The sequence below is a fragment of the Neofelis nebulosa genome, chromosome 11 (assembly GCF_028018385.1).
Source record: "Neofelis nebulosa isolate mNeoNeb1 chromosome 11, mNeoNeb1.pri, whole genome shotgun sequence".
NCBI lineage: Eukaryota > Metazoa > Chordata > Mammalia > Carnivora > Felidae > Neofelis > Neofelis nebulosa.
Window position 1 is genome coordinate 56,719,859 of NC_080792.1, and position 16,420 is coordinate 56,736,278.

At 41.6% G+C, this 16,420-nt stretch overlaps 1 protein-coding gene across 3 annotated transcripts in view; it reads right to left on the bottom strand.

The window, feature by feature from the left end:
• Positions 1-16,420, bottom strand: part of L3MBTL4 (L3MBTL histone methyl-lysine binding protein 4) — a 450,611-nt gene that overhangs the window by 292,421 nt on the left and 141,770 nt on the right. For all 3 annotated transcript variants that reach the window (XM_058692660.1, XM_058692661.1, XM_058692662.1), the window contains exon 5: positions 14,466-14,557. In XM_058692660.1, the coding sequence (XP_058548643.1) occupies positions 14,466-14,557 (92 nt within the window). The remainder of the gene's footprint in view (positions 1-14,465; positions 14,558-16,420) is intronic.

Consider the following 16,420-nt stretch of genomic DNA (forward strand, 5'->3'; position numbering starts at 1 on the left):
CCCCCACACACACACACACAAAACTAAGTGATGACGATGCCAGGCAAGTAGATAGGACATAGGTCCCAAGAAGCCTTGTGTGTCTTGTTAAGGAACTTTCAGTTTATTCTTAGTCAATGAATTGCCAGAAAAAGCTTTTAAGCAGAGGGGAGGAAAAAAAAATTCTTGCATTCTGTAAAGATCTTATTAGTGACAGTATGGAGAATTAACTTAAAAAATAGCAAGACTAGAAATAGGAAAGATGCTTACGGAGGCTTTTAATATCTACTGATAATTGAGAATTTGCCATGTGCCATGTATAGTACCTAATTCCGCTCATTTAAGCCTTAAAACTCACTGTACTGGAACTATACAATCCCCATGTCACCTATGAGGCTCAGAGACGTTCACAGCTAGTCAGTAAAAACCTGGACTGCAAATTCAAACCCGGGTCCGTGTGCTGAACCACAATCCAGAACACTGCAGGAGGCTGGACAAGTGACAATGAGGACCACAACCAATGCAGAGCCGGAGCTGGGAACAGGCGGGAGGGGCAGGTTCACCACCCACGCAGGAGACAAGACAGGCAGTACCTGATGACCGGCTGGATGCAGAGGACAAAGATGGCAGGGAATTTTAAACTGACACCCAGGTTTCAGGCTTGGAAGAAATACCCAAATTTTCCATAGTGTGATAATTTTTACTTTTATAATGTTATCAATATCTCCTGATACCTTCAAGGACTTTACAGACAACTCGTGGACAATGACATTTTTGTACCTACTTTTCAATTCCAACTTTCTGGTGCATTACTAAAGCTTCAAAGCTTCCCCCCGCCCCCAACCCCCGGTACAGTATCTTGCAATGAATCTTTCATCTTTCAAGTCTATTCACTGCAAATACTGGCAGACTATGAGAGGTTATGAAACTCCTTTCTTGCTTTCTCCTCAGGGAGCTTTATGATTTTCACCTGAGCTAACACTAGAACCTATCAGGAATATTAGAATCCCTCCTGGCTTCCTCTGGTTTTAATCACAGAGAAAATGGAGATCTTGAATATACGTAAATCTATAGATAGACACAGATATACATCCATATATACATACACACACTCACACAGAGCATCCAATCATGTACATATGCATATTTGTTTTTCTATTCTTGCCTAAACTACACCTTAATGTAGCTGTTTTTAATAGTGGGGCAGGGGCGGGGTCCATGACTTTAATGGTGGACTAAGAGTGGCATCTATGATGTCTTCAGGGACTCTAGAAGCCTCCTTAAAATTTCGTGTGCAAATGGATCTAAGCACTTCTCTAAGGAGATTATCAATAGCTTTCATTAGATGTTCAAAAGGGTCTCAGACCTAAAAAAAGATTAAGAGCCACATGGCTGTCCTTTAAGGGAATCTGTCATTAATCAATCCACTGACTAAACAACATATTTAGGAGTCTTCGCTAAGCAGACAAAGCAGTTCACCGCAGCTGTTCATCACGGATATACAGGCCAGGCAACAAGGCATACTTCAAATCCTGCTTTTTCAACTGATGCCTATTTTTGCCATCTATTTGTTAGGCTAATGGGGAAAAATCATCACCTACATAATTAAACATAACTCGCTGCAAGGCTTCAGTTAAGATGGCAGTGAAGGATCGCTGATTGTGTATTTTTAAACTCTCATTTTAGAGACTACTTCCTTGTTATTTTGAACATTTTTCATAGATTAATTCTGTATCCCAAACTGCTGCCAAGATTATAACAAGAAGCATTCTACAAAAAGAGAACACAGAACTCATGATACAACAAAAGTATTCTTTAATAAATTAGTGGATATAATTCCTACTGCTTTTTTGTGAATCTATTTTACTATAATCTCAGATGCAAAAATTCTCATTTCTCCAGAACTACTGACCTTATTGGTAGTAAGAAATTTGGCTGGTGTGTGTGTGTGTGTGTGTGTGTGTGTAAATCCAGTTACCCTAACCTACCCACTGACTGAATTATAGTCTCAGAAACAAAAAGAAAACACTTAGCAGAGTGGGTGACATACTGTTGGATTTAGGAAGCTTTATACCAACAAAAATCTTTACGAACAAAGAGAAAGAACCCACACAGTATAAAATAAAATACTGCATAGAAACAACTTTTAAAAATAACTTCTGAAGTTGTCTGATAATTCACTGGCCATCACTGAGTAGATGCCACAAATATCTGAGTGTAGTGTCTACAACAATAAACCACATATTTTTTCCCCAAATGACTAAACCCTTCTGGGGAAAAAAGACAAAGATATTTCTAGTATAAATTTGCTTTCACTGAAAGAGAAGAGCTGTGAAAACTATCTACTCTTGATTCTGAATACCACTATTTTCTTCTTTTAATTTCTCTTCCTCTGAACATCTCTGAACACAACATTCAGCTTCCAGCTGGAACTGCAGATAAGCAGACTGTACAGGGGCTCCAAGCCCAAGAAGGAACCCCCCCCCAAGAAGGAACAGGCAATCCTGATCAGACTGTCCAGCCTCACTACTTCAGATGTGCTAAACCATTTCCCAGGCCTCTGGTATTTTGAATCCCACCATTACAGAGAAGTGGATTCTAAGAATAGGAAAAATACCTGAGCTACAAGTTCAGGATGGATCTTCAGTTTTGCCCCAGAACTTACAGCTTTAGAGAACATGAGAAATGAACATGAATGAGAATTCTCTCCGTTCTTCAGAGTACCAGCCATTAATCAGCTTAAATGACTTCACTTTGCAAGGAGTCTAGTTTTAAAATATACTTCTTTCTCTGCCCTCAATATGCCTTGTGATTTAAACCCCAACCAAAGGTGTGAATATAATACACACAGTGTTTTTTTCAAAACATGTTTTTCCCTAGAACTCTTTCTTTTAATTAATTTTTTAAAATTTAAATCCAAGTTAGTTGACATATAGTGTGATATGATTTCAGGAATAGAATTTAGTGATTCATCACTTATATATAACACCCAATGCTCATCACAAGCACCCTCCTTAATGCCCATCACCCATTTAGCCCATCCTCCCACCCAACACCATGCCAGCAACCCTGTTTGTTTTCTGTATTTAAGAGTCTCTTATGGTTTGCCTCCCTCTCTGTTTTTATCTTATTTTTCCTTCCCTTTCCCTAAGTTCATCTGTTTTGTTTCTTAAGTTCCACATGAGTGAAATCATATGATATTCTTCTTTCTGTAACTGACTTATTTCACTTAACATAATACACTCTAGTTCCATCCATGTGGTTGCAAATGGCAAGGTTTCATTCTTTTTGATTGCCAGGTAATATTCCATTGTGTGTGTGTGTGTATATATATATTCCATACATATATGGATGTATGTATGGATGTATCCATATATGTATGTATTCCATTGTGTGTGTGTGTGTGTGTGTGTGTATATATATATATCTCACATCTTCTTTATTCCTAGGAGAACTCTTAAGTATCAATGATGTTATCTTAAAATGGGGCAGCAAAATACATACAGAAGAGAAAAACAAACAGTAAAACAAACAAGCACACACTTTAAGTATTTGACAGAGCACCTAGACAGAGACTATAATCTGATTCTAAGCACATGAGAATTCATTGTATAATTAGGTATTTCATTTTTGTTTATACAACTACCAAAAAAGCCATGCATGGTCATCAATGTGGCTAATGATTAATATTTAAAGTATTATCTAAAAAGGATCTATATTAAAACTACAATAGGGTTCTCAGTGATTAGCAAGTAATTTGGAAGCACATTCAAAGCACAAAAACTTGACATTTGACTGAACTGTTTTGGTTGAGAAAGTCCTACTTGTCTGAAATTGTTCTACAGGGGGTTATAACAAATACGAATTTTCATGGCAGCATTTTTCTGCACCTGCAAAGCTAAACACACATCCAGACTTTATAAAAAACAAAACACAGACACAGGTTTTTCAGATTCTATTTAATGTACTGGCATATTTAAAAAATAGATTTTTAAAAATATAATTCAGGTCTGAGTACAGAAGTTAAATTTAGAGAGAGTGTGTAAGCTATTCTTTCACTTGGACTTCATAAGGAAAGTTGAGAGAGAACAACAGTGTGCTCAAATAAAGCTGTCATGTCTAGGGCCATTAGGAGGTTAAATTGGGAAGGTGTCTTTGTTCCCCAAATACCCCCAGCTCTTTCCAAAAGAACCCCCCACAGCACATCATCCTACAGATGGCTGAAATTTCCTTATCAGGACACAAAGTATTTCTTTCTAAAATCGTAACAGATTACTACAGATTTTAGAGATGTAGAGGGACAGGGTATAATACAAAAATGTCTTAAGGAGTGTCCAAGAAAAAGATGTTGCTAAAGGAAGCAGGGGGAGAAAAAGTAGAAACACCAAATCCACATGATGATTTTGCCTTGCTTTAGGAGACAAAGGAGAGCAAATGAGGAAATATATCTGTTTTCCTCATAAAGATGGAAGGAGCAGCATCACAACAAGAGTAGAAGATGTGGCATAGCAGTATCTACCAACACTAAGATTTCAGATGAAGCTCCAATGATGGGTGGTTTTCAGACTTGACACTCACCCTGAAGCACAGAAGATCAGGGAACTGAGATGGAACACCTCAGTTGATAGGCCATGCTTGATGGGGGCAGCCAAGAGCATTACTGTGGTCAAAGAGAGGCAAGTCCCAGTGAGGATGAAGTCTCGAGAGACTTGGTCCTGGCTAGTGTTCTGAATAAATACTGTCAAGAAGGGCAGAGAGAAAGTTCTGGGGAGAGCAAAGGACTAGAATCTGAGAAGTATAATTTTAAGAATTCTTACATTTGGGCACCTGGGTGGCTCAGTCAATTATGCCTCCAACTCTTGATTTTGCCTCAGACCATGATCTTGTGGTCTATGAGATCAAGCCCCACATCAGGCTCTTTGTTGACATTGCAGAGGCTGCTTGAGATTCTCTTTCTCCCTCTCTCACTGCCCTTCCTCCACTTTCTCTCTCAAAATAAATAAATAGATATTTAGAAAATGAATTCTTGCATTTAATAAAGTGAACTATATATCAGTCACTATATTGTGCTAAACACTTTATATACATTTTATGTAATTCCTCAAAGTCCCTAAGAAGTATCTTCCACTTTCAGTTAAAAAACTAAGAGTCAGGGGCGCCTGGGTGGCTCAGTCCGTTGAGCGTCCGACTTCAGCTTAGGTCATGATCTCACGGTCCGTGAGTTCGAGCCCCGCGTCGGGCTCTGGGCTGATGGCTCAGAGCCTGGAGCCTGCTTCCGATTCTGTGTCTCCCTCTCTCTCTGCCCCTCCCCCGTTCATGCTCTGTCTCTCTCTCTCTCAAAAATAAATAAACGTTAAAAAAAAAAAAACAACTAAGAGTCAGAGAAACACATCAGAGTCCTTCTTCTATTGAGGGGAGAAAAATTTAAAGGCCTTATTGAGGAAGCACATGTCCAAGCACCAAGCCAATTAAAGATGCTCAAAAGTGCACCTCTCCCAGAGAATCACAAAGCAGAGGGAATTTTTAAAAAAGAAAGAAACCCATCAGTCTTCAAAGAGATTACAGTTCTACCCAGACACAAAACACACTTGTGTGCAATCACACAGAACAACATAAAAAGCCATCAGACATGCTATGTACACAAATGACAGCCAGAACCACAATTTACAACAATCATTCCAGCAAAACAAATCTGTTACAGTTGCTATCAAAATGAAGTGGAGGGCTTACTCCCAAATGAAGGCAGTAATGGTAGGGGCCGAGAGAAGGAACTGAAGGGGCAAAACATGAGCAGACTAGATTGCCAGACATACTCAAGCAGAGAGAGGAGGAATGGCAGCTGGCCACAGGCCAATGAGAGTAGAGGGCCCTTCCCAGGGATGAGGAGCCCATGAAGCAGACTCACACAGGTAGACTGAGAAGAGGAATCGGTCTTCATGTACTGAGTGTAAGCCTGCTGAGGGCCACGCTGGGGAAGAGGCCAAAAGACCAAGAGAAAGGTCTGGGAGGTTATGGCCTCCATGAGGTCTAGGCAGAACTCGAGTTACGGGGATGGATGAGATGCCCCGGGAGCCATGCAGAATGGGGCCCTAGATGGAAGCCCAGGAGAAGAGGAGGACTTTTGGAAGCACCTGGTGAGGAGTGGCTGGGAACAAGCAAAAGCAGCAGCTGACCACGGACAGAGTCCTGGAGCAGAGGGGGTGTAAGTCAAGGATGTAAGTCAAGGTATAAGTCAAGTCAAGGATGAAATCATCTGCGGGCACAGTTTTGGCAGTGGTTGAAGTAAGGGCCAGGATGCAGTGCTTGGAGGGTGGGTAAAGTTTAGAAAATGAAGAAAAGAGAAAATTCAGGTGAACATTTCAAGAAGCTAGACCAGACTAAGGAGATGAGCTATTGAGAGGAGGGCAGGACCAAGGGACAGCATGCTTTCCTAAAGATGGGACAGACAGGCATACTTATGTTCTAGATATAAACATTCAGAAGGGAAGGCAACTTACAAGCAGGACATGAGATGACTGATGGGTAGTGGATGAATTCTCTCTGGAAAAGCAGAAACTGGAAAGCTCCAGAGCATAGGTAAAGGGACGAGGAGCAGGAAGATTTCTTCCAGTCCAACTCGGGAAAGACATATGAATACGTGTGAGTGACAGTTTGTGGCAGGAAGTGGAGGAAGGACATAGCACATCCATCAAGGGACTGACTCCTTCTGCTGGGAGGGAGGAAGGGAGGGCAGGTGCCTGAGAGAAGAGTTTTCCTAGGAAACAGGTGGCGCTCAGACTGATGACCCAGAGAGATGCCCAGGCACTGCCCTCTCAGCAGACTGTAGGTCTGCAGTGCCACCAATCTGCAAGGCTTTGTGGTTCTTCTCCAGCAGTGCCTGGTGGCTTAGTTAGGTGCAGAAGTTAGGCACACATGATTCATCCAGAGCCGGGGTTTGGGCGGTCACATATGGGGAGAGGATGACAGGGGGACAAGGCAGTTGAAGATCCTGGCAAGAGAGTGGCTGAAATGATGGACACAGGGGGCCTAGCCTGGCCAGGGGCAGGTGTGAAGCCAGAAGGAAGAAAAAGGACAAATTCAACAACCACAAGTGTCAATGAAAGGAAAAACTGGTATTGTGAAAATAAGGGGAAGAAAAGGCTGCACTGGCAGTGGACGGGACCACAAAGTGGGACTTAAAGGTCCACACTGCAGGGGCACCTGAGTGGCTCAGTCAGTTAAGCCTCCAACTCTTGATTTCGCTCAGGACATGATCTCACAGTTTGTGAGTTCGAGCCTCAAGTTGAGTTCTGTGCTGACAGCTCGGAACCTGCGTGGGATTCTGTCTGCCCCTCCCATGTGCGCTCTCTCTCTCTTTCTCTTCCTCAAAAGTAAATAAATAAACTTATAAAAATAAAGGTCCACACTGCAGAAGGTGTTTGGTTCTGATCTATGCAAGTGTGGCGTGCAGTGGTGGACTGTGCTGGAAAGGAGGGTCAGGCCCCGGGGGGAGGGACTCAAGGTACCAGGTGCTCATGTGGGCAAAGGATGTGCAAGGATGAGAACAAGACTGTGGCAGGAGAAGAGGAAGACTCAGGAGCGCAGCACGTGAGTGCACACACACACACACACACACACACACACACACACAAGCATGCACATGCACAATCCAATGAAGTAGTAAGGGTGGAAACGGTAGGGAGGAGAGGGCATAAACCTCAAGGGAGGAAGGCTGGGTACGTGACAAAATACTAATGAGCAGGCAGAAGGCAGGAGGAGGCTGGGCCCACTGACCCTGAGGGATGGAGAAGTGGGTCTGGCAGAGGAGAAAGTGCACTCTCAGGAAGCAGAGGTTACGGCCAAGCAGCTGTGTATGCTGGCTGGGGAAAGGAGGGACCCATATGTTGAGCTAAGGATGATGCATCCCTTGTTTTGCCACAGGGCGTGCTGCAGAGATCACAAGAGAATGACAGGAGGGGGCTGGCCATGAGAAGTCACTCTGGCCAGGGCCAGATCAGCCCAGCAGTGGAAAGGGGATGCACCTGTGGGCAGTGGCTTCCAAACACAGCCATGCCCTAATCCCTGAACGTGTGAATACAGTATGTTACAGGACAAAAGGGATTGTGCAGATGTGATTAAGTGGGGAATCTCAAGATGGAGAGGTTATCCTGGATTATCCAGGTGGGCCCAATGTCATCACAAAGGTCCTTGCAGGAGGGATGCCAAAGGACCAGGGAAGGAGATGTGGCCATGGAAACAGGTTGCAGTGATGTGGGTCCACAAGTTAAGAAATGCAGGTGGCCTCTAGAAGCTACAAAAGGCAAGGAAACAGATTCTCCCCTACAGCCTGCAGAAGGAACATAGCCCTGTTGACCCATTTTAGACTTTTGACTTCCTGAACTTAATAAATTTGTGTTGTTTTAAACCACTAAGTTTATTGTAATTTGTTACAATAGCAGAAAGAAAGAAAGAAAGAAAGAAAGAAAGAAAGAAAGAAAGAAAGAAAGAAAAAGAGAAACAATTCCCTTGCTATATAAAATTCAAACTACAACTATATACTACACTATAAAAAACACATTGAGAAGCCTAGGAGAGTTTTAGTTTTTCCAAGACAACTTTCATCTTGTCCTGAAATACCAATCATATTAAAATATGTAACTGTCTCTGACCTGCAGGGACCTAAAGCACGCATTTAGCCTATTTGCTTGGCTATCCAACACTGGCTGGGAGACAGGAACATCTGCTGGGCATAAAAATCAGAGCTTTCTGGGCCAGTGACTAAGGACAACGGGGAAGTGTGGTTTGTGGGACAAGGGCGGTTTAGCACAAGGACAGGAGCTGTACTCCTCCGGTCAGACTTGCCCCCAGAGTGCAGGGACAGGTACAGGTGGAGGTCCCACTTGCTCATGGGCAGATTACACTGGGAGTGGCACCTGTCTTCTTGCTAGTCCTACACTGTCCCCGACCTTCACTCCCACCAGCATGAGCTGGGCAGACAGAGGCTGCCAAGTCCACAGATCAGAGTGCAGGGTGGGACAGCTTCAGGAAAGGAAAGGGTTTGGGGGGGCATGGACCTACAAAGGAAGATCAGAGAACAAGAGACACAGAGGCCTCACACTTGGATAAAGACTCTGAATGGTCTATGCGTGGACCAGCCTGGCAGGCACGGAAGAAGCTCTGTGTGGATGTGCCTCTGCAGAGAGGGCTAGACGGTGGGGACTTTGATTCCTGGCTGGCATATTTGAATATGTGATAGGCAACAGGTCAGGAGGAATGCTTTGGGAAGATACAGCAGATGGTTAGATGACTGGCAGGGAGAGATATGAGAGAAAAGTTTTGGAACCAACTTCAAAACAAAAGAAAAATATTGTAGTGTGAATCAAATCAAGATAGGCGCATTTCACCAGTAATGAAGACAAAATGTTTTTACATTTTCTGACAACAGAAGGTGTTTACATCCTTGTAAACTCCCTACCCCAGATGGTAAAATAAATCATAAATTATAAAGAACTTCACTTTGTCTTATACAAAAATAAATTCAAAATAGACCTATAGACATGCAAAAACCTTGTGTGCAAATAAAATAAGCATATGTTTTTTAAAAAATATACACATTGGCCCCAAAACAGACACTCAAATCAATGGAACAGAATAGAGAACCCAGAAATGGACCCACAAACGTATGGCCAACTTATCTTTGACAAAGGAAAGAATATCCAATGGAATAAAGACAGTCTCTTCAGCAAATGGTGCTGGGGAAACTGGACAGCGACATGCAGAAAAATGAACCTGGACCACTTTTTTTACACCATACACAAAAATAAACTCAAAATGGATGAAAGACCTAAATGTAAGATAGGAAGTCATCAAAATCATAGAGGACAAAGCAGGAAAAACCTCTTTGATCTTGGCTGCAGCAACTTCTTACTCAACATGTCTCCGGAGGCAAGTGAAACAAAAGCAAAAATGAACTATTGGGACCTCATCAGAATAAAAAGCTTCTTCACACAGAAGGAAACAATCAACAAAAGTAAAAGGCAACTGATGGAATGGGAGAAGATAATTGCAAACAAAATATCAGATAAAGGCTTAGTATCCAAAATCAATAAAGAACTTACCAACACCCAAAAACTCAACACCCAATAATAACTCAACCAATAAAGAACCCAATAACCCAATAAAGAACTCAACTCAATAATAACCCAATAAAGAACTCAACACCCAAAAAACAAGTAATCCAGTGAAGAAATGGGCAAAAGACATGAATAGACACTTCTCCAAAGAAGACATCCAGATGGCCAACTGACATATGAAAAAATGCTCCACATCACTCATCATCAGGGAAATACAAATCAAAACCACAATGAGATACCACCTCACACCTGTCAGAATGGCTAAGAGATGCTGGCGACAAGAGATGCTGGCGAGGATGTGGAGAAAGAGGATCTCTTTTGCACTGCTGGTGGGAATGCAAGCTGGTGCAACCACTCTGGAAAACAGTATGGAGGTTCCTCAACAAGTTAAAAATAGAACTACCCTAGGACCCAGCAATTGGACTACTAGGCATTTATCCAAGGGATAAAGGTGTGCTGTTTCGAAAGGACACATGCACCCTCATGTTTATAGCAGCACTAGCAACAATAGCCAAAGTATGGAAAGTGCCGAAATGTCCATCGATGGATGAATGGATAAAGAAGATGTGGCATATATACAATGGAGTATTACTCGGCAATCAAAAAGAATGAAATCTTGCCATTTGCAACTACATGGATGGAACTAGAGGGTATTATGCTAAATGAACTTAGTCAGAGAAAGACAAATATCATATGACTTCACTCATACAAGGACTTATAGACACAGAACAGATGAACATAAGGGTAGAGAAGCAAAAATAATATAAAAGCAGGGAGGGGAACAAAACAGAAGAGACTCTTAAATATGGAGAACAAACAGGGTTACTGAAGGGGTTGTAGGAGGGGGGATGGGCTAAATGGGTAAGGGGCATTAAGGAATCTACTCCTGAAATCATTGTTGCACTATATGCTAACTAACTTGAATGTAAATTAATAAAAAAAAGTATAAAAGCCTCTGTCCTGCCAAATATATATATATATGCATATATATGTGTGTGTGTATATATATATATATGTGTGTGTGTCTGGTTTGCATGACGGAACTGATCACATATGTATGTCTCTGTGTCACTGGTACATCTTTTAAAACTTGAATATTAGGATGGAAATTATATATTAAAAGTAAAGTAATACTTAATATATTTTAATAGTTTTCTATTCAGGATATGCAAACTATTTCATTTTATTTTCAACTATTTCAGTTTTCAAAAGCTGAGAAGTTCCATCTCAGCTGGCTGACCTGAACACCATTATTATAATATTTACACAATAAAAATGGACAGGAACAGTCAAGAGCACAATGCCAATCCAAAACTGAGTTTAATCTGATCATCCTTCTTAGAATACTGGCCCTTTTTATTCTCTACTGAAACTTATTTTCAGTTATAAACCATGTTATTTCATCTTAGAATATAAATGTGCAGAGTAACACTGTATCTTGAGCGCAAAGATCTTCAGTCATCAGGACAAATCAGAAGTAATAACTGGTAAGCTTTCTCCTTGTTCAGGGATGGATGAGATCCCACCTCTGCATGGAACACCCAGGAAACTCACGACTTGTACATTCCACTGACAAGAATATTCTACCTCATATTGTTGTCACATTTTAGGGCATATCTTACATCCCAACTAGGATGGCAAGATTTTAAGCAACCATGTAATAAACTCCTTAGTGTTTCAGTCCAGATCTTACATGGTGCTTTTTACAGAAAGAGCCTCAAAAACATGAGTAGCTTGACTGTTAATTTATGAGTGAAGAGAGAGGCATGTCGACACATCAGACATGCCCACTTTCTCACATGCTAATACTTTACGGTCACTTTCAGAGTCAACAAAAATTAGAGTCCATAAGCTCAAGAAAGTCATATTTTGAGGTCACATTATTAGCCAAGGAATCCTCAAAGATTATCTCCTACTCACTGCTCATCTTTACTGAGTGGACAGACTCATGGATGTTATTTACACCCTCCAAAGGGAACACACACCTGTCTTTACACGCCACATGTTCCCTCCCTTAGGACTTGCCAGTACCTCTTTAATCAGATCTCTATAAAGTCAAGGGAGAAAGCTTTATGAACCATAACCTATTATTACACAGTTCCCAATATGACCATATGGATTTATTTCAGGAACAGAAATCTCACATTTGCCCCCTTAGAGGTTTTTTTAGTTAATGCTAGGTCACGAGGGAAAATCTGGGGGAGAAATTCTCTGTTCTGCAGGGGTTCTTGCACTAAGTGTTGTGTCCTAAAGGAGAAACTGAGCAATAGTGTTACTACACTCACTGGTGGAACTGATGGAAGAATGCAGGCACTGGCCAGAACCCAGCAGCTCTCTGTCACCAGCTCTGGAAATGAGAGCACACTCCAGCCTAACACCCGAACATGTGCTTCAATATGCAGTGGAAGGAAGAGAGAATCCTGGTCTGGAGACACACATACACGGGTCTGACTCAGACGCGGCGTCACTTATGGCCAGTTTTGCTACATGCAGGTTCTGACTTCAATCACTGACTGTTCTTACATTTTTGTGGCTTCTGGATACCTACAGTGATTCTCATCCATGCCCAGCCACTGGGTTACAAGCCTGGCCTGTGTCCTGTGGTTGAACCTTGCATACTGGACTCACAAGCTACATCTTCCCTTTGGGCTCATAGCACCTGATAGAACTTAGCTATTTCCAGAGCTGGCCCACTCCACCCTCCTGCCCTGCAGTGACCACACAGCAAGGACACAAGTTCGGCCCAGGGACAGAGGAAAAGAACAACTACAGTCTACACTGGATTTCCCCAAAGCAACTCTCTTTAAGAACCTATGCTCAGTGGCGCCTGGGTGGCTCAGTCGGTTAAGCGTCCGACTTCGGCTCAGGTCGTGATCTCACGGTCCGTTAGTTCAAGTCCCGCGTTGGGCTCTGTGCTGACAGCTCAGAGCCTGGAGCCTGCTTCGGATTCTGTGTCTCCCACTCTCTCTGCCCCTACCCTGCTCATGCTCTGTCTCTCTCTGTCTCAAAAATAAATACAACATTAAAAAAAATTTTTAAAAAGAACCTATGCTCAGAGGTGAAAAGAGGTTACCCAGAAGTTGTTCAACATTGATTGCTCATGAGCACATGTGGAACAGAAACTGTGAGGAAACATGAAAGAGAAGGAAGAAGAGACCCCCTACGTTAGGGACCTTACCTGCTTTTAGTGGAGCAAACACCTTAGGTCTCATCACATGACAGTCTTATCAGGAGTCAGCAGGTACTGGACTCCTGAGCTGGGCCTCTGCTTGGTTCTTACAAGATACTACCACACTGGACCTCTATCCTGCATCCAGAAGCCCGAGGAGGTTCTCAAGCTACAGTGTGCCAGGCCACACCCCCCTGAGGGCCTAATTCAGTAGGTCTCAGGAATACCCATGCATCTGGGTTCTCCAAAGATCCATAAAGGCATCTGATGTGAAGACTGGCTCAAGTACTAAATATTTAGTATTTTGCAAACGTGACCTGCCAGCACTTGGTTTCTCTTTCCCTATTTGCTTCACTTCTTCTTCTCCCCCATTCTATTGCTATAGTCAGGATTAAAACCCCTAGCCCTTTTTCATAATGAAAAGTACTAGATAACTCAAGGAATGTCATGAAAAGTAAAGCAAATAAAAAGTGTTAGCATCTCGCTGCAGGTTAAAATGCAATGTAATGATGCAAATCTGATGGAATTTTTTCTATAAATTCCCCTGAAATACTGAAAGCACACACCAAGAATAGAAAGGGTAGCAGAAGATTTGGCACCATGGGTAAAGACGATCGCCTGAAGCCACCAGCCTCCATGCCAACAGCTGCTTGGTCAAGCAAGCCCACGCAGGCTACTCTGGACATTGTCAGGGTCAGGTAGAACATGATTAAGGGGTTTCACCATCTCCTCCAACATGCTGCCTGATCCACCACTTTCATGCACCACATTAAAATTGATTCCTCAAGCCTGATCCTTGGGCAGGCATGTGCTAATACAAAGAAAGACTAGAACCTGCGATTTAGTACGTGCATGTGGCTTCCAATGCCCTTTAGGTGTACAACTGACTGAGTCTTCCAACAACCCAGGGAGGTAGGTATGGTAGTTTCCCCCACTTTACAAGTGAGGATCCTGAAGCACAGAGAAACTGAGTGACTTGCCCAAGGTCACAGAGCAGGGAGATGGTAGCACTGACTTTCAAACCCAGGTAGTCCAGCCCCAGAGCACACATTCTGAATTACAAAGGCTTCAATGGGTTTTATGTTATTTTCCAGCAAGACCTACAATCAAGTAAGTGGGTATTCTATCTGGGCAAATGATTTCCTTTTAATTAATTCTCTTAAGTGTCCACTCCTTGCAAAAATGTACAACAGTTAGTGGTTCACCTTGGAAAATAGTTCCACGGGTGCCGCTATAGCCTTCTGTTCCGTCAAGTACTGCTCCCAAGACCAAGCTTCCTGTGCAGCCACTGAGGGGACTGGAAAAGAAAACACAGTGACTTTTCTTGAAACAATTCAAGATAGAAGAATAATATTTAATTGAAGATAAACCCAACAAGCAGGCTGATTAGTTAAATAAACAAATAAATAAATAAAACCTGTATCTCTTACTTTCTGTGAGCATTTAGTAAAATCATCTAACAGTCCACCTACAGCTGCTCCTGTTTTTTTTTTTATTTTTTTTTTAAAGTTTATTTTATTTTTGAGACAGAGAGAGGCAGAGCATGAACAGGGGAGGGGCAGAGAGAGAGGGAGACACAGAATCTGAAACAGGGTCCAGGCTCCGAGCGGTCAGCACAGAGCCCAACGCGGGGCTTGAACTCACGGACCGTGAGATCGTGACCTGAGCCGAAGTCGGACGCTTAACCGACCGAGACACCCAGGCGCCCCAGCTTTTCCTGTTTTAGAGCAGGCCTGTGAATGTATCTCACCCTCAAGAAAACCACTGATAAGCACTTAAAATGGGTAGCCTATTACTCTTCTCAAAGAAGAGTCAACAGCTACAGGTTTTCTACAGCATGATTTGGTCCATTTTAAGGTGAATGCCCTGAAAATATCTTTATAATCTCCTTTCATTTTCACACCTTTTTGTGGGGTGAAGGTTGATAGGCACTACCTGTTGGAAGGCAAGGTGGAAATATATGCCAAACGCCTTAAAAATTATTTGTATATCTTGAACCAGCAATTCTGCTTCCAGGAATCTGTCTTAATACGATTACAGCAAATATGCCCAAGGGGCAAACACAAGATTTTTTTATACTAGGACTCCTCATAATAATGAAACATTGGAAACAAACCAAAGGTCCACCAAGAGAGGGCTAATTAAATGCATTGTGCAGACGTGTCATTTTAATAATAAGCTATAATATTATAGAAAATTAATGGCAGAGAAAGACTATGCTAATGATACACTACTAGTGGGGGGAAAATAAACAGCAGTTCAGAAAACGAAATGATCCTTTTTGGTAAAGTATGTAATGGAAATAAGACTAAAATTATGTAAATCAAAATCATAAATGAAGTCATCTTCAGCTGCCAGGATTACAGCTTCTTCCCAATTTATTCTGCACTTCGTTTCTCTGCTTTCCAAATTTTCTAGATCAATAGCTATCCAATGTAATTCAATAAAAATATATTTTTAAATAATAAAAATCTGCTGAAAAGGATTGATAATTGTTTTAAGTTTATATTCTATGTCCCAGTCGTTCTCCCTCTAGGATTAACAAGCTAAGGAAGGAGTCATGATAACAGTTGATAGTAAATATACATCACATTATTACAGCAAAAACACAAAATAGTATTAATATGGGAGAAGTGTCAAATAGATTAGAATACATATACATATATACATATGCACATGACCTACATATGATTATGAAGTTGTCAAAAACTATATTTTTTAAGTAACAAAATGTCTTTAGAATTCTCTAGGTTAAGTAAAAACCAAAGTCAGGCCATAAGCCATAAAACATATTAATTATATTATCCTAAATTTTAAAATATAAATAATGACATATATTAAGACATTCACTTATTCAACATATTTATAAAGCACCTTCTTTGTGCTAGGCACTATGCATAGATATTTGTACACACACACAAACACACATGCATAGGAAAGCAATTGAAAAGAAACAGCAAAATATTCATAGTGGCTATATGTGGGCAGTGAGATTAACGTAAATATTTTTCCTTGTTTGTTGCCTTCTACTGTTTTAAAATTCTCTGCAAATATTATTACCATACACATACACACACATGCACACCCGCACGCACAAACACACACTCATATGCACACATCCTGGAAAAGAGTGGCCAAAAATGCTATGTAAGCTTTAACA